The sequence below is a fragment of the Hipposideros armiger genome, unplaced genomic scaffold, assembly GCF_001890085.2.
Source record: "Hipposideros armiger isolate ML-2016 unplaced genomic scaffold, ASM189008v1 scaffold_157, whole genome shotgun sequence".
Lineage (NCBI taxonomy): Eukaryota > Metazoa > Chordata > Mammalia > Chiroptera > Hipposideridae > Hipposideros > Hipposideros armiger.
In genome coordinates this window covers 2,109,097-2,127,678 of record NW_017731507.1, presented here as the reverse complement: position 1 = coordinate 2,127,678, position 18,582 = coordinate 2,109,097, and the positions used below count along the sequence as shown (strand labels likewise).

The window sequence follows — 18,582 nt, the reverse complement described above, 5'->3', positions numbered from 1 at the left end:
AGGAAGATTTCCTCAATTCCTAGGGTTGAGTTCTTTGCTATTTGAATTTCTGTAGCACTTGTAAACATACAACTTCTTTATAGAATTTGCCATATTTGACAAGTCTTCCAAAATGCAAGGTCCTCAGAGCAGGGGACTCTACCTCCATTGCACAGTCGATTCTGGTGGAGCTCTTGTCATGCACCACACCCTGCACTAAACATTGGTGACTGAGCTAAAACAGACACATTTCCTGTTCTCATGGGGCTGATGATTTAGTGGGTGGAACAGTAACTGAATTAACACACAGTGGAAACTTCTAACGGTGATAGGTGCTGAAAAGAAGATGCCCTTGTTTTATGAGAGCTCACGATAGGGGATTTAATCTGGTCAGTGGTTGAGCACATGGAAGACTCCCCTTTGATTGTGGTGCTTGAGTTGAATCTCAAGGGTTTAACTCATCTTTGGCCCATGACAAGTACCTAGAAGAGTGCTTGGCACATGGTAGATGCTCAACAAACACTGGTTGAAGGAAGTGATAATAGGCTATTGGTGATAGCCTATAAGCTATAAATGTCTTTGGTGACAATGACATTTATGTAGTATACAGCATAAGTCCTCAGCACATTTTATGCCGTGTAATCTCATAATAATGAAATATATTCTATGATTATTCTCATTTTATAGATGAAGCAAGAGAGGTTAAGAAATTTTTCCAAGGAAGAGGCAGAACTGGGATTTGAACCCAAGCATTGTGGCTTGAGTCTCAGCAATTAGCAGCTACATTTCTGGGCACCAGCTTTGTGCTAGGTGTTTCACATGCATTCTTTCATAACAGACCTGGAGAGGTAGGTGCTTGCTATGTTTCTTTCTTTCCGCCCTGTTTTTGGAGATGCCAGAATTATAACTGAGAGATACAAGTATCTTCACCCAAAGTAATAAGGTCATAAACAGCAGAGTCAGGTATAGAGATAAGCTTGGCCCCACCAACATGCACCTGGATTCTTTGCAGAGTGCCCAACTGCCCACTGATGTCAAGGTGGTGACAGTGATGGTCCAGAGATTATGGAAGATGACAGGGGGGGAAAGGAGGAGGGGTAGGGGAGTCATGCAGGCCTCTGTTTAGAGCAGCGGTTCTCAACCTGTGGGTCGCGACCCCTTTAGTGGTCGAACGACCCTTTCACGGGGGTCGCCTAAGATCATCGGAAAACAAAACGATATTTACATGACGATTCATAAGAGTAGCAAAATTACAGTTATAGAGTAGCCACGAAAATAATTTTATGGTTGGGGGTCACCACAACATGAGGAACTGTATTAAGGGGTCATGGCATTAGGAAGGTTGAGAACCGCTGGTTTAGAGCTTCCACCCTTCTCCTGAGAGTTGGATTTGGGCTGTTAGAATTATACAAAGTTACAGGCATTCAGCACTTCACAAACACCCTGGAGCCATTCCCATTTCTTCATTACTCTCTACCTTTCCCCATGTCACTTTGCATTTGTAAAAAGCATAGGCAATACGTTCAGTACTGCCTGATGAGAAGCTCCGTCTATTTGCCTATGCAAATATAAAGCTGCCCATAGTATGAAAACAGTATATAGAAAATTACTGGTACTCAATGGAATTTTTAAAAGAAAAATTACAAGGTGCATCTGCAGGTTTTAAGTTTTGTTTGTTTGTTTTCCAAATGGATGGGAATAATATTGAGCTGTTGTTAAATGCTCCAAAAGGTGTGTGAGTAGGGAACCACCGACCAAAGCATGGAAGGCGGTTGTGGATGTCTGTGCTGGCTGAGCCACTGAGCTGCAAGGTGAAAGCATCTAGAGACCTAAGCGATCTCTGTAGATTCTGTACCAATCATATTAATTGGAAACTGAAAAGAGGAAATGGTCACAATCAACACATTTATCACCCGGAGGGCTGAGCAGTTAATAAATTTAATCCAGCAAAGGAACTGGAAAATAAAATTGATGCTCAGAAGAACCAGGGGCAGGGAAGGGGGAGGAGGGGCCCGCTAAACAACCTCTTGCAGCCAGATGGCTGGGAGTGCTTGAACATATTTTATTTGAAGCTATTAGAAAAATGAAAAGGCGGCTTCCTCCTGGCCCCTGGCTAAAGTATTGTAGCTTCTTTTTTATGTTCTTTATAAAAGAGGAGCAGTAAAAAGACACAAACAGGGTAGTTAAGTTTAGTGGTGGTAAAAACCAGACACCTGAATACCTGTAATTTATTTTCCTAAAAAACTCACCCCATGAAGGCAGCTATTAATTAGCATGGAAATGTATCGCAGATTGTGTGAGGTTTGTTATCTTGGCTACTTTATAACAAGGAGAAACAAAACCCCCAGAAACATCTTGGCCATTTCATTGCAAAAGGAGGCGGAGGAAAGTCATTCAAACAGCTTTGGGGCTTCTAGGGAGACATAGTTGTGTAAGACCTGAGCTCTCCGGAATTCCACAAGGAACCTTCTTACACCACAGGGGTGAGGATGGGGGTAGTGTTGGGGGAGGGGGAACCCACACCAGTTGAGGACCTCCTACAGCCAGGGACAGGGCTGTATGTTTTACATACATAGGCATTTGCAATTATCTTCATTTATCAGACAAGAAAACTGGGCCTCAGGTCAGTTAAGAGTTGCCTGCGTGAAAGACCTCATTAAAAGTAAAAGCCAATATCAAACATGATGCATCAGTTCTACGCCCCACTCAGTTCTGTTTGCTTCTAAACGGACAAATATGCCCTTACCTAGTTATTAGAACACCGAAGAGGCAGAACTCGGAACAGAGACAATTACTGTAACTTCTCTAAAGCCTTCGTTTACCTGTCTATGGAATGAGTAGAGCTCTCCATTTATTGTTTGTTTTATTTGCACTATTCATTACCACAGGGCTGGGTGGAGATAAGAAAGTCAATAAACTCCATTGAACAACTACAGTTTCAATGGCCAGCTATTGCTCAATAAATATTTAACAGGGAATGTGGTCAGAGCTCAAGACTGTTTAAGGTGATTGGATCAAACCATATTACATTTGCACCCTTTTGAGAAAGATACCCCTTCATGAGTTGCTTGATTTTTTTGCCCTTCCTTCCTTCCTTCCTTCCTTCCTTCCTTCCTTCCTTCCTTCCTTCCTTCCTTCCTTCCCTTCCTTCCTTCCTTCTTTCCTTTTTTACAATTTGTTTTTAAGAAGGGGAGAAGCATTTGTTTGGCTTTGCAAGAGTGCGGTGTAACAGAAAGAACCTTTGTGTTCTTTCTTTGTGTTGTTGGAAAGAGAGGTTCAGACCTAATCTTTGTGGACCGTTTACTGTGTATCATTGAGCAAATTCCTTCACCTTCACAAGCTCCGGTTTCTCGTAAGTAAAATAGGAGTAATAAATCAACTTGGCTCTCTGTGGGGTTCAAATCAGACAACACATGGGAAAGCGTTTGGAGCCCTGCCAAGTCATCGTAATGCTCAATAAATGTCAGTTCCTCTCCCTTCGGTGCCATCTCAGCTCTGATGATATAATAATACATACTAAAGTTCCTCATTGTTTTATATATTCGATAAATTGGCTTCATGCCTTGTTATTTCACCTGGACTTGACCGCAAACGTGTGAAGTTGGCAGGACAGGGCAGACATCCCCACTTGCACACACTGATGAGTACACGAAAGTGCAAGGACAGGGAGAGTTCTGTCTGAAGCCACACGATACGCAAGGGCTGCCCTGGGCCACTACAGGCACCCAGGTCTTGGGGTGCTAGGCCCACTCACGTCCATCACCCCACATTAGCTACGTCTGCCCCACGCTCCCCATTCATGCTGACACTCTATACCCTTTCACTGCCCTGGTTTCGTCATGTGCAAAAGAAACCATCAGCTCAGCCTTGCAGAGTTATTGTGCCGAGTTGGTTAGATAGTGTGTGCAATTGTCAGCACAGTGCCCAGAAAAGGTAGGATATAAACTTATAACTTGCTGTAGCTGCACTTGTCCAGTGGCAATTACAATAAGCACCAATAAGCACCACTGCTTGCATTTAGACATGCTAGTGAGTATGTATTTACAAGCGTTCATATTGCAACATGAATATACACACACACAGGAGAGGAAGAAGAAAAAAAAACAGACTGTTTTGGCACATAAATGAAAAAATTACTCTGAAAAACTTCTCTGCTTCCTCAAATTAAGGAAGTGCTAACAAACAATGCTGCAAATTGAAGGAATATTGCAATGCCTGCTTAGGAATCAGTTAGGGACCTGACGTGTGGCTGTCACTTGGTATTAAACTCTGATTTGCAAAACGTATATTCCTTTAGAAAGCAGAATTTGTCTCCAAAATGGGCAGTGGAAACCTTCTGGTGATTAACAAGGTGCCAACATGTTGGCCAATAATTCAGAGAATCAGCAAACACAGTTAACAGTTGGCCTGAAAAAACTGGGCAAACAATTTATGAGCCTCTGCTCAATATAGGAAGACTCAAGCCCCAGCATAATAACCGTAATTCTTACTTGCCTGGTCCAGAGAAAAACCTTCCCTTAGATAAAGAGGGTTTTTTCTATGATACTCCTACATCCTGATTAGACAAACATAAACTCTTTTGTGATTATCTCTACAACCCACTTGCTGCTGGAGAAGGAAACAGGTCGATATTGTCCTGACGCTATAAATACTGGTGCCATTATAGACCAATTCTGCACTGAGGCTCATGGGGGCCCAGGAATTCCATCCACCTAGATGAATGATAACGCAACTTCTGATCAAGCTGATCATTAGATAATCACTAGAGCTGATTAACAGAAGGGAGATAAAAAAGGAGGAAGAAAGGGGGGAATGATACCTATGCTAGAAAGAAGAAAGAGTCATAAGGAAGAGAAAAGGCGAAAGAAGGGGACAGAGAAAGCGTGAGAAAGAAGGGATTAGAAAGAATAATCAAGTCCCAGACAAGTTGTCAAGGACCTTCACGCACACTTCCCATTGAATATTACAAACAGAATTATAAGTAGGGTCTGTGGTTTTAGACCACAGACCTCCCCTTACCCGGTCCCCTCCACCCCTCTCCCTGCCCCCCCACCCCCACGGCTTTATTCTTAGGAGGTTCCTTTATGCACCAGACAGAGAAGGAGCATGGTGAGAACTCATGAGCCACCTGGGCCTTTCCTAGGCCCCTACATGTTCCCTCTCCGTCTGCCCTGGAAGCCACCACTGCCACACTAAGCAACATGTTCCCAAACTGAAGTCAGCTCAACCCTTTCAAGAACCGCCCCTTCCTCTGCTGGTGGGTGTGGCTTGGACCAGGGATCTGGAGCTGCTGAGACAGGCAGGTGAAGCCATCAATGTGGACCGCTAAGGGGACAGAGGCAGGTAAGGGCGGAAGTGGGAGAGTCCTATTGGTCAGAAGCTATGCAGCGTGTGCCCCAGCTGTGCACGCCTGGCTCACTCCCCCAGCCCCACCAACCTGCCCTTCAGTTCCCAGGGAATCTTGTGGGGTGGGCTGACTCCCTGAGGGAGAGCTGACGAAAACTGCATGGACGGCGATGGAAATGACCAGTACTAGCACCACCAATACAGCCATCCCCAAATGTGTCCGCCATCGGTCATTCCTTAGGTAGCCTATGAAGTCCCATCGTACATATGATATTGTGTTAATAACCCTCACTACCGCAGGATGCAGAGGCCATTGTGCCCACTTTACAGAAAAGAATATTAAGACTCAAGCAAAGACTAAGTAGCCAAGGTTAGTTACCAAAGAAGTGACAGCAATATTGCACAGCCAGTCTTCCTGCCCAAGTCCTTCCTCCGTCCTATATTTCCCAGGAACCCGATGACAGAATAAAGGACACAGTTCCCTCCAATCATGGAATCCATCAGAGCAGTGCTTGTCAGTCACCTGGGTAAACTGTTAAACGATGACTCTGGTTTGGGGGGTGAAGGGTGGGGTCTAAGGTTTGACATTTCCAACAAGCTCCCAGAAAATGCCAACGGTACAGACCCCTGGACCACACTTTGGGTAACAACTAGATCATTTCATGTAGACTTTATTTCTAAGCTAGATAGACAAAAAGAACTATCACAAAGCCTGGTCGATGCCGTGGCTAAGGGAGCTGGATCTGTTACTTATTACAACTGGGCCATGAGACCTGGGAAAAGCAAATGACATGGAAGTGGATCCAGTGTGGACACTCAGACGTCAGCGCCTGCCTCCCACTTCTTACCCACTTAGGAGTGGTCCAGGCCTTTCCGCTTCAGACCCTCTCTGGGCCGGTCCCCGAGTCAGCACTGAGCAAAACGTGCACAAGACGGCAGTGACCCCACCCCTCCAGCAGATGGACCCCAGAATTAGATAGCTGCTATCCGTAGATGGGGGCTGCTGGGTTTGCTTGACTCACAGCCTCTTGTGGAGTGTCTGCACCAAGCGTGGCCACCTGAACAATTTCCCAGGCTTTTGTGACTTCATGTGTAATTTGACTCTGTTTTCTTTGCTACTTGCCCCCCCCCTCCCTGCACCTGCCAACACAGGCCACGTTCCCCACCAGGAGTCTCGATGCTGCTGCCTGCCTTGCTCCGAGGGTGGATTCCCAGCTGCCCAGGGCCTCCTGCTGCCAAGCCCATTACACCCACTTCCGACACTGAGGAGCCCTCCTGCCTCCCTGTGACATCGCTACTGGGCCCACTCATTCCCTGAACAACCCCATGATCAGTCGAGCGTCCTAAACTCCTAGTCCAATCTTGTGTCTCCCTTCTCCCCAGCAACCTGCCGTGAGCCCTGAAGCAATCTTTGCAGTTGATGCCACACCTTAAGGTATAATGAAAAGAAATCTCTTTGTGCCATCATGGCAAATCTAATGAAAAATGTTAGGAAATTTCCAAACATTCCTTCCTTTAATGGACAGAAATAGCTGGAAATCATTTTTAAGTGTGAAAGCGGGTGATGGGCAGTAAAATTTAAAGGAAGTTCAATTTTTATTTAGCTTTAGTTACATGATAACTTTGTGTGCGAACACTGATTACGTTTGTTGTTTTATGATAAGGACATTTAGAGTCAACACCTCTGGGCGTGATTGACTACATTCCTTTGGGTAAAACAGGAATATTGTTGGAGCAGAAAAGGAAAGAGGAAAGGGAAGTCCGTTTTTAACTCTGTAGATACCGCATCTCATATTTGATGAATTTATGACCAGCGGCAAATACAATAATAGGATGAACAAACACCGCATGGCAAAGTACAGGTCAGAGAATTATTACGTTCAGGCAATGCTCACTCCACTCATTCAGGCTCAAAGCCTTTCAAGTGTGGTGTTAACTTGGACTTAGTTCCGTGGTTTGGCCTCAGGGGCAGGGAACTTAAAGAAAGGATTGAGCGTTTGGGCTGGCTGATCACAAGAACCTGGATTGAAGCCCTACCCTGCCGCCAGTGAGACCTATCACTGGATCCAAATTATGTACCTTCTCTTAGCCTCAGTTTCCTAATCCTAAAAACGAGAACAATCATATCCCCAATCTCAGTGGTTTTGTGAGGGTGAAATGAGAATTTTCAGCAGGACTCCAGACCACGCGGAGGCTTTGCTGAGCCCATCTAAGCTGCCTTCTGTGGACAATGAACCCCTCCTTTTTACAACATTTTTTTTCAGGCAGTCACAAATCAGGGAAATGCAAGGTGGGGTTCTAGACGTGTTGGGAGTGGGCAGTGACGGGTAAGGCTCAGGCAGGATAGTGGCAGACCCTTGTGGAGGGCTAGAAATGTAGCCCATATGAAATCTATGATAATCGCTCTTTTTGATGTGGGTAAACCATAGCTTTGGTTCAGGAGCTTCGATGTCAGAAGCCTTCTGCAGCTCCTTAAACACGCAGAGAAGAGCAGCACGAAGGTGAGGGCCAGGAAGAGGGACGGGGCAGCCCTCCTGGCCCAAGCCCGCACACTGTACCCGGGCCCCAGGAGAGCAGCCGTGGGGCTCCCCCCTGCACTAAAAGCCCACAGAAGTGATGCGATAGAAACAGGTGGACCCGCACAGCAAGTCAGCTGGTGCATTTGCCAGAAATAGTCAACAGCTGGCGGCTGAGAAGCCACAAGTTGGAGGACAATCTGACGCAAAATTGAGAAACACTAAGATTTCGCTGCTAAGCCGAAATCCCAGTCCTCTGCCTGCTGGCCACCTGGGGCTGGTGTCTGTGTCCTGCACTGTCCCCTCATCATGCGCATCCAGACATCGCCTTTGCATAACTGCTTCCATGGTGCATCTTGGACCTGAGCACATGTGCTTTTTTATTTATCAAAGTGAGATCATGTCTCCTCAGCTCTAAACTGAAGACAAAGATCCTTCTGTGTGTCCTCCAGCGGGCCTGGAGATCTGATGTCATCACAGTGATACTGAGAGCTGAGACTCACACATCTCTTACCAAACACCAGGTATTGTTATGAGCATCTATGATAACCTGTGAAATCCTCATATTAGGATGTAAGGTCCTCATTTTCCAGATGAGGAAAGCCAGGCAGAGAGCGGTTAAGTAACTTGCTGAATGTCACACAGCCCGGAATTGAACGCAGGGAGTGTGATCACAGGCTTTGGGCTCTGGGCTCTGGAGGGGGTGAGGGGGTGACCTGGAAGCTTCCAGGGCAGGGTTTGTGGGCACGTGAGAGTCAGACATGACCTTGCTCAGCCTAACTCCTCCCATCAACAAGGAGTTTAACATGCAGAGTCGTTATCTGATCATTATCAGCGCAGCCTTTCTAGCTCAGGGCCTTGGGAATCTTGCAAGATGCTAATATTAATACTCAGGTAATGCGCTGAGGTTTAAAAAGGGCTTCCGGTACTCTTAGAATAAAATTCCAGCTGCTTCCCGATGCCTCAGATGCTTTGAAGTCGCCTTTGCCTTCATTTCTACCCATACTCCACTCCCACTAACTGTTAGGCTGGGGATTCTCACCTCTGTTCTAGTATTTGAACACGTGAAGCTCTTTCCTGGCTACACCTTCTCCCTGAAATGTGCTCCCCTGTCTGTTCCCAGGGCCGCTTTCGCTCAGCCTCCAGATCGTGGAGAGCAACCCATAAATGCCCCCAAAACATGCAGCTCCTCCCCCATCACCTCACTTTGTCTCATCTCCCCGACTTATGGCTATAGTCCCAAAGTTAGTGTGGTGACCTCACCCACAAATCCTTACCGTTCATGGAAACCTGCCGGATAAAACCTGCACCATCAGCTCCTTTACTCGTTGTTGTTTGGGCTCAGTACCTCCAGGGGTCAGCCCCTCACACTGGTCCATCCCCGGTCCCCGATGGCCTGGCCCCTTTCTCTCCCCTGCCCACTCTAACCCACGGCTGTCACCTCTCCATGCGTCCTGGGGTTCTTCAGTAGGACTCTTTTCTATTATTAGTTTTGGGACTGTCATTTTGGTTGAGTTGGTCAGATACATACGTAGAGTGATGGCTGAGTCTGTGGTGTGTTTTCTGGAACCTGGGGGAGGGTGCTATACCCTTGTAGCAACCCCCCTAGCAAACCCTCTTCTCTTACCAGACGGGGCTTTAAATTCACATTACAATGGACAGGCTTCCTTTCCACAATGAGAGTTCACAGCCGAACTGAGATCGGTTAACAGAGGGGGCATATTGGCTTTAATGGCACGAGGTATCCGTGATGCCTAGCCAATGGCTCCTGAGAGAATGTTCTGGAGGGTAGTCCATGGGAGCAGAGGAGGAGTAGGAGACCCCCAACAGAACAGCAGACTGCAGATACAAGATCCAGATGTTGGTGGAGCTTGGCCTGCCTTCTCCAGGAGAAGTGTGGTGCCATCTAATTGTCCTTATGAGACGTGAGACCCTAGAGTGCTCTGGGGACAGCCAGCTGTGTGGGAAAGTCAGGAGCCTCAGGTGCTTATGGATGTATGAACTTGGACACGATACTAAACATTCCCAAACCTTGACTTTCTCTTGTGGAGAACAAACCAGAATAATAATATCTATCTCGCAGTGTGTCGCTGGGGAAACAAAACAAAAAAATGCAGGATTGGGCTCAGCAGCACACCTATCACAGTGTAGGCAGTCAATAAACATTTTCCATCCTCCCAGCCCTTCTTCATGTCTCTCACATCAAGCTCAGCTCTGCGCCCAGAGTCATCCCTCACTAAGTGTTTGGGGTGATGAAAGGAAAGAGAGATACTGTTTTCTCATCACCCGATCTGTTCTCAGGGATTGTGGAGCTCCAGCTTGGGAGGTTTGTGGAACACCTCCTCAGGGCTACAGATGCCCAGAATGAGCCTAAGCTCCCTGGGTGCACGTTGCCAGAATGGATGGAAGACGGGTGTTGCTGCACACGGCTGAGGCAATGTCTGTTATTTGAATTAAAATGGACAAGAAACACACAGTTCACACTATAAATAAAGCCAGAGACATTCCCTCATCAGCAACCTTCCTATTGTGAAAGACAGCCCACGAAGCACACGGACGACCTTACCTACCCACTGCGCCATAGAGATCTCTCCGCAGAGCCCACGCCTGTTTCCTCCTTATCTCATAACCAGAATGGAAATCGGGCACCACATCAGAAACTCAGCGAGGCACCCCCTTCCCCAGGAGACACAATGGTCCAGGGGGCGAGTGTTGACCCTGGGCCCCACCCTATGCTGGGAGGGATTTTCCCAGGCACCTAGTAGGGCTTTCTGTTCCCCCTTAGTTCCCAGAACAATGTTGCACAATCCTGCTGAAAGAGCTCTCAGAGGGCACCCTGGAGAGTGGGTGGAACCAAACATTTCTACAAAACCACAGGGGAATGTCAAAATCACCAGGCCAGTTCTTCTTTTTCTAAAACCCATGAGGCTTGGCTCAACAATATCAAAGGAATCAACTGAGAAACACTTATTTTCTATCCACACCTCCCCTCTCTTTATATTCCTTTGAAGGAAAAATAAAAAATAAGTTGGTCTAGATAATTATTATCATCTTCATCCTTCCAGGAGTTAAAAGATGACAGTGATAGCGATATATCCAGGCCGAGTCTTAATAACTGAGGAAGAAACAGCTCAACAGAGAAGGCAGACAAGGACTGAGGCCATTAGGGAGCTGAAAATGGCTCAGGCATAGAGGACAGGATGAGTCCAAGCATGCTGCTCACTCAGTGATTTTTTCTTTGTTACTTATTTTTCCCCTTTTCCATCAGGTCTTGTGTTTGCACATCTTCCAACCTCTGCCTCACCTATTCTACTGACTTTTCTTAAACTAATTGTTTTTCTGTGTTGATATTTAATTCTTTGGACTTCAAGTTATTTCTGGTTAGCAGGTGCTTTACTTGCAATTCATCACTCTCATTCATATATTCATCTATCCATTCATTCATTCATTTGTTAAGTATGACATTAGTGTCTGCTACCTGTCTGTTGCCTGTGAGGCAGGTGATAGGCACTGAAGGCACACAGGAGAATGACACCTGCTTCATGACCTCAAGAAATTCACAGTCTAGTAAAAGAAGCCGACCTGGCTTGGCTAAGTGTGGTTTCATGAGCAAGTCAAGCAGTCATTCATTTATTCATGTATGCAACAAATATAGATTGAGTTCCTACTGTGTGCTAGGAGCTGGGCTATACCCTGGGGATTCAATGAATGAACAAGTGTGGAAAGCCTTACCATTGTGGAGATGAGGGTCTCCACGTGGAGAAGCTCATGGGATGACTGGGATCTGGGAAGACTCCAAGAGGAGAGGCCATGGGAAAATTATGGGATGTGAAAGAAGATATTATTTTCCTTCTTTGCTCACCTTGCTGTAAGCACTAACTGTCAATTTTTGGAACAGATTTTGTTACCCATGGCAACGTCTGAAGCAAACAATAAAGAGCAGAGGAAAGCACTCGTTCATACCCTGATATTAAATCATCCACATGGCCCTCTGAATGTGTCATCAGGAACACAAAATGAGCTCTTGGTTAATTAGCAATGCTCTAGTGCTTCATTGTTAGAGTGGGTGTATTGAATTTGGAAGAGATCTTTACAAATTTTTTTTTATTATTTTGCCCAAAATTTTCAACATGTGTTATTTGCATAAACTAAGTTATTTATAATTTTGGAAGAAGAAAAATACATGGTTTTTTAAAGTTTAAGAAAACAATTTCTTATCCTCTCGCTCTCTAATAATTAATAAGGTCCAAACTTCTTAACAAGACTGTGAGCTCTGTCGTCTCTCCTACCTGGTTGTTTTGCCTCCATTTTATCGGAGAGCTTTCACATTCCCTGGTAGCGTTTGTTCTCTCTTTTCCCTGGGACACTGCCCACGTTGTCCTCTTTCTGCCTGTGATGGCTTCTCGTCCCCTTTCTCTGCTTCCTAAGTGCCCTCCTGTCCTGACTAATTTAATACCACATTGTCCTCAGGACTCAGATGAGATTTTACTTCTTCCAGAAATCTCCCTTGAACATAAACCCACAGAGGGATGATGCCCTTGCTATGATGTCCACACCCTCTGATGATCCCGCATCAGAGCTCTAACAATGGGTTGTTAGAATGCTTTCTTTAAATACTACTTTTCCCCACGAGGCCATGAAACAGGACTGTGCCGACCATATTAGCAAGTTTATGTCTCAGGCCCCCTACAGTAACTGCCAAGTAAGTATTACTTGAATTAATGAATACATGGAGATTGCCAGTGATTTATGTTGAGAATAACTATATCAGTCAGCTATCACTGCATAACGCACTGCCCCAGAGCTCAGTGGCACATTCATAGCCCTGCAGTTATCTCTGATGACTCTGCGGCAACCTGCACGTCATATCAGTCCTCCGTTGCTCTCAGCCGTACCCTCATCTCATGTTAACAGCCCTACACAGCAGTCATGTATCAAAATCCTGTGCACTTTCACCCCCCAGAGCCTTCTCTGCCAGAGTACAAGTGCAGTTCAGAAGTGGCGGGGACACCCCCAGGAGAAGACCACAACCAGCGCAGAGCAGGAGCCTTAAGATCAATGCTCCAGCCTCCTTGCCCTTTATTGGACAAGTCTGGGGGGCACGACACTGTCCCAGGAGAACTGAGCCCCACTGAGCACAGTGCTGACCCATGGAAACACACTCTCACCTTGGATTTTCCTATTGCTCTTTCTCACTCCCCCTACTTCCTCATTCCTTCTTCCTGGAAGAACCTCCCAAACAAACTACCTTAACACAAGTTCTCATCTCAGGCTTGGCTTTCGAGAGGCCTCACATGAAGACAGATGACACAAGGGCATGGTTTTTAACCCATCTCTCAGCTCTGTTGACTCACTATTGGTTCCATTCCAAGAGGTCTCTCCCCAGAGCTCCTGAAAAACAGTGTGAGTCACTCTGCTCCATGTCCACTTTGAGCTGAATCCTGTGGCCCAGGTGTTGGAATGTCCCTGTTAGCCAAGGCTGAGTCACATGCTTATCCAGGGTGGGAGGGTATGGGCAGCCCCTCCAATGTCACACATGCAGATAGGTAGGGTACGTTTCCACGGAAAATCAGGGTTAGATTACAAAAAGGAGAATAAACACTAGTTAGATTAAACAACAGATACTCATTAAGAAAGTCACCAGAGTCCCCCCTCTCTATGGGAAGCATCTATCCTCTCCATAGATAGCACAGGTGGCTCTGACAGCAGAAATGAGTGAGGAGACCACAGCATTTTTACAAGGGGAGTGATATTATTGACTATTGGTGTTGGAAATGGCCTGGAAAATTATTTCACTCAAACTTCTCAAGTACTGGAGAAGAAGTTCAGAGAGGGATTAGGCCCATTTGCTCGGTTGTCCAGCCAACGACTGGCAGTTCTGTATGGTGCACGCGAGACTCTGACTTTCCAGAGCTGGGCTAATTACCCCCGCAAACATCATGGTGGGCCTGACTGTCCACCCTCCGTTATGGCAGCTGCTTCCTCGGTGAGCCTGAGCACAGTAAATTGGAAGGACTGCAGAATTATGTTTCCAAAACACCACATTGTTATAAAACTGAGAGCCTTGGCTCGAAGACAGGTCCTTTCCCTTCCTGGATCTACTAATTCCGCCCATTAAGTCTAATCTGTGTCTACAAAGAAAAATGCTCACTCCTGGTTTACTTAGCTTACAAGGCTCTATTTCTTTTCACACACGGAGTGCCTGAGACAGTCCCTGACTCGGCTCTCAGCCTGCTTTCTTGATGACTTAGGAAATAATAGAGAAAGGAAGATTGAATGGAAGGAAAAACAGATTTGGCCAGAAGCTTTCACAGCAGAAGAGGGCTGCTCCTTGCTTTTCAAGTACCAGCCAGCTAGGGGTTGGATGGGCAGGAAGTGGGGTGATGGGGAGATGCAGATAAGGGTGTTTGGGGGAGGGGCATCCGCGTTTGCAGTAAGGACAAAGGGACTGAGCTGAATGAATACGTAAGTCAGAGAAGACCTGATTAGGGTAAAAAATATAATATAAGTATGAACATCCTTGACAGCATAAAGTGTTGTCTACAAAATGAGACTATGGGGGTGGGAGGGAGCAGTGGAAGAAAGGAAGGACAGGCTAAATTTAAGACACTATCAAAAGGAACCAAAAAAAAAAATTAAGCTTATTATTAGAGTTACAGAGGCAGCTGCCGGAACTGAAAGCATAGTAATCATAGTACTATGAAACGCTGGGAAGAGGACAGGGTGAGAAGGGAGGAAAACAATAAATCAAGAAATACAGTTTCAAATGCAATCCTTAGACTAATGGAGGCCAGGCACAGAATTCATATAAGCAGAAATGGAATGGAGAAGAGGCCGTGTCTGAGCAGTGGGGTTAGGAGTCGGGGGAGGGCAGATTCGGTCCCCTACGAGCCTTTAGGTGCTATCGGAATCGTTACCGTGTGTACCCATTGCTTTGAGATTTGAAAAACAAATGCCATACATCAGCAGTTACCCCATGAACATGGACTGTGCACCCCTTCTGTGCCAGCCCCTGCCCTGGGGGTTAGAATTAGAAGATAAATAAGGCAGAACAACAGCTTAAGTGTTAGAATGAGGAAATCTTTCTGGTTGGGACAAGTACCAGAAGGGCATGGAGGAGATTTCGCAGAGGTGACATAGGTTGTGGCTACTGTTGACTGGCAAAAGTAACTCTCCAAATAATCCACAAAAGAATGGTTTATTTGGGAAAAGAAAAAGAAACAAAAATCAGCATGGCAGTGCAGGAACGCATATCTCCAACCCATGGCTCCAACTGGCCGCCCACGTGAGAAAGAAGTACCTAGGTTCCAAGATGGCTAGTCCATTGATTATCATCCCTTCCTGGGAAGGTACCACAAAGTTACACAGGAAGTCAAGATTACAGTTAACAAGGGGCCCAGCTCCACCCAAAGTCCTCCCAGCTATACGGTTAAACATCTTAAGATGCCAGTTCACTTTCATCACTACTGAAAAAGGAAGAAGGATCTACGAAACAAACAATGCAGCGAGGCCACTAGAGGCAGAGAGATCAGGGTACCCCACATACTAGAGGCGTGGGATGCAATGACTCTGAGCAACTTCAAATTGTGCAGTATCACTGGTGTTCTCAGCGCTGGCTTATGATGCTGCAGGGACAAATGTGCCCAAATCAGGAAGGGCCCGTTATGCCACATGAGGGGGCTTGAATTGTATTCTGCAAACCAGGGGTCACAAACTCAGATACGTAGGACAATAGTTGGGAAGATAATGGAAATAAGAGAAGAGGAAAGAGAAAGACAGAGGTGGGTGAGGGGGCACAGGTCCGCGTGGGCACGAGGCACAGCAGATGGCTGCCACCCAAGTATTCCAACCCAATATTAGAGATAGCCTAGTTTTTCAAATAAAGCTAGAATTCAAGATTTTTATGTGAAATCTCTTAATTTTAAAATACAGACAACTTTATTGGTCAGGCTGTGCTATGCTGTGCTGTGGTAACAAGAAAGCTCCCAGGGCTCTGTGGTTTATTTCTCCCTCCCACAAAGTCCAATCTGGGTACGATATCTCTCGTCCCACTGTACATATGTCAGCACGATCCCACGGTCTTGGAGGTCATTGATGCAAGAGAGGAGGAAGTGTATTGCCTCTTAACAGCCTTGGCAGCTGACATCCATGGGCTGGAGTGAGTGACCTGCCCTCGATCTAATTTAAAAAGAGACGACGAAGTACCACAACACACGCGGGTATTTGACGAGCCCCAAACTATGTCTGCCACACAGCAAGCAATGCACATGTTATCCTTAAATACCACGCGGTCTATTTATAATGATTGGTTTTGGCAGAGAAGTGGCAGTTGAAGATCTCTGCCATAGTCAAGGATGGGAGAGTCTTAAAATAATACCACATTTTCATTTTACAAAAAAATAATTCCAGGAACAGCAAGAAGAGTTGACTACAGGAGGTAATACTGGAGAAAGGATTGTTTACAAAATTGCCCTGGGGGGCAATACCAAAGCCCTGAAACAGAACGGGAACAGTTGGAGTAGAAGAGAAAGGATGCTCATACGTGGTATTAACTCTCTCACCTTACAAAGAAACGGGGGTACCCACAATGCTTCTGTGAATTGCCCAGCGTTGCAAAGTTAACAAGCTGCTGTCCAGAACATCTCTTAGTCCCGCACGCTTTTTATTACATCGGTGGAATGGTAGAAAGGAACACTAATGGAAATATAACATCTTTGACTTTGAGAATTAGGCTTTGGGGAGCTTATCTAATGCAAACACTCCACGCCATTGGATTTTGTTCATAACTGATTTTAAATGTGAACCTCCTCAAGGATATTACTTTCTTCTTAACTTATAAGACCTGCCAATGGGCAAACATCAAACGGATAATGTATTCATTTTTTAACCTTGATTTAGACTTTCTTCCTCTTACCTTCTGGGAAATCCTCAGCTTCAGAAAGAAATGTTTTTATCTTTCTCACCTCTAAGCGTGTCCTGGTGCTGGCACAGTAAGCAGTCTCATCAGCACGGCTCCCAACCATCTGTGATGAGATTTCTTCGGGAGGGTTCACCTCAGTCTCTAATGCTCAGAAGTAGTTAATCCACTTGAGCCTTAAGCAGAAAGGAAATAGAGAAAGAAAAAGCGTTGGGAAAGAGGGAGTGTAAGGGTGTGTGGGAGAGAAGACAGATTAAATGGAGCAGTGCTTTCTCGCCCTAAAGCTTCAAAACATGAGAACATAACGCATCTGTGTAGCGGCACATAAAAACTTAATGTTAAGTCAAAAGTTCTAATATTAATTACACAGAGACTTTATAGCAGGCACGGACAGGGCTGGTCATTTTATCTAAGCATTTGAGTTCAGCTGCCCTGTTTCCCAGTCGGTGGCTGATACTATCTATCCCCATTTTACAAATGAGCAAACTGAAACTCAGAAATGCACCAAGTCACAAGCTACCAGAGAATCCTTGCTATTTAAAGCAAAAGTCTGAATTTTTGCTCCTCCAAAATCTTATGTAACGGTCTTATATTTAGAATCCAAGTGCTTTTGTTTATCGAGTATTTACCCGGAACCCCAAACTCTGCCACAGTTCATTTCATTTAATCCTTAAAATAATCCCATGAGGTCAGTGTTACGTTAATTATTTCAACAAAGAAAACTGAAGCACACACTGAAGAGAAGGAAACGCGTGGGTTTCATTCTGGGCGCCCGTTGAGACACAGGACAGGAACTCAACTTCCTGAGAAACTGGACCTCTTCATTTCGCTGGTTTTCTACTCTCTTTGGGAAAATCTTCCTGATAATGAGTCTGTAGATTTCCTCGTCTTTTCTGGTTTTTGTCTCTTGGCCTGGAGAAGCTACGGAAAGTGTCTATTTTGGAGGAAAGTCATTTTAAATATGATGCCCATTTGGGGACATATTTATCATCAGTGTGTATCCTTGCACCAGCAGCAGAAGGCATATGTTAACAGAACAGCTCATATAATGATGTGCTACAGAGTCATGACTTTGGTGAAAAGGTAAATAGGTCTGGGTGTGACGTTGATCTCTGGGGCATCCTTGTTATGAACATTTGAGCAAACATTTAAAACTTTATGATTTTCACATACAAACACCATCATTGGGTCATAATCCCAGTGGATTAAACATCTGGATGATATAGTCACAAGGCTGAAAATACGATAAAAAACATTTCCTACCAATGTAAAGCCATGGGAAAATGTGATCCATAGACATAAAGCAGCCAATAGAAACAGTCCTGAGATAATTCAGATGTTGGAATTAGCAGACAAGATCGTTAAAATAGCTATTAAATATTATGCTCATGGAGAGGGTAAACATATGAGTAACTAGATGGGGACTCTTAGAAGAATAGTGGAAACAATAGACAAGAGCCAAATGAAAAATCTAGACCTGAATAGTACAATTTCAGAAATGAAAAATTCACTGAATTCTGAGATATTTGTCTACCTATTGTACCAAATACGGAGAAAAGGATGCTTAAAATCTCCACTATGATTATAAATACATACATTTTAACTTTAGTATTATCATATTTTCTTTTTTAACATTTGAAACTCTTATTAGAGACAGAGGTGTGATAGATAATTTTATGTCAACTTGGCTGGACCATGAGGTGCACAGATATTTGATCAAACTCTATTCTGGGTGTTTCTGTGAGGTTATCTTTGGATGAGTTTAATATTGAAATGGATATACTGAGTAAAGAAGGTTGCCTGCCCTGACGTGGGTATGCCTCA

The 18,582-nt window shown here is 45.1% G+C and overlaps 1 protein-coding gene across 3 annotated transcripts in view; it reads right to left on the bottom strand.

Annotated features, from left to right (window-relative positions):
- Positions 1–18,582, bottom strand: part of LOC109387436 (uncharacterized) — a 282,885-nt gene that overhangs the window by 134,804 nt on the left and 129,499 nt on the right. For 2 of the 3 annotated variants that reach the window (XR_002125001.1, XR_002125002.1), the window contains exon 2: positions 16,756–16,934. Coding sequence is in view for 1 of the 3 variants with exons in the window: in XM_019651312.1 (XP_019506857.1) it covers positions 16,805–16,864 (60 nt within the window). In the remaining 2 variants the exon portion in view is untranslated. The remainder of the gene's footprint in view (positions 1–16,755; positions 16,935–18,582) is intronic. The other variant, XM_019651312.1, reaches the window with a different exon arrangement.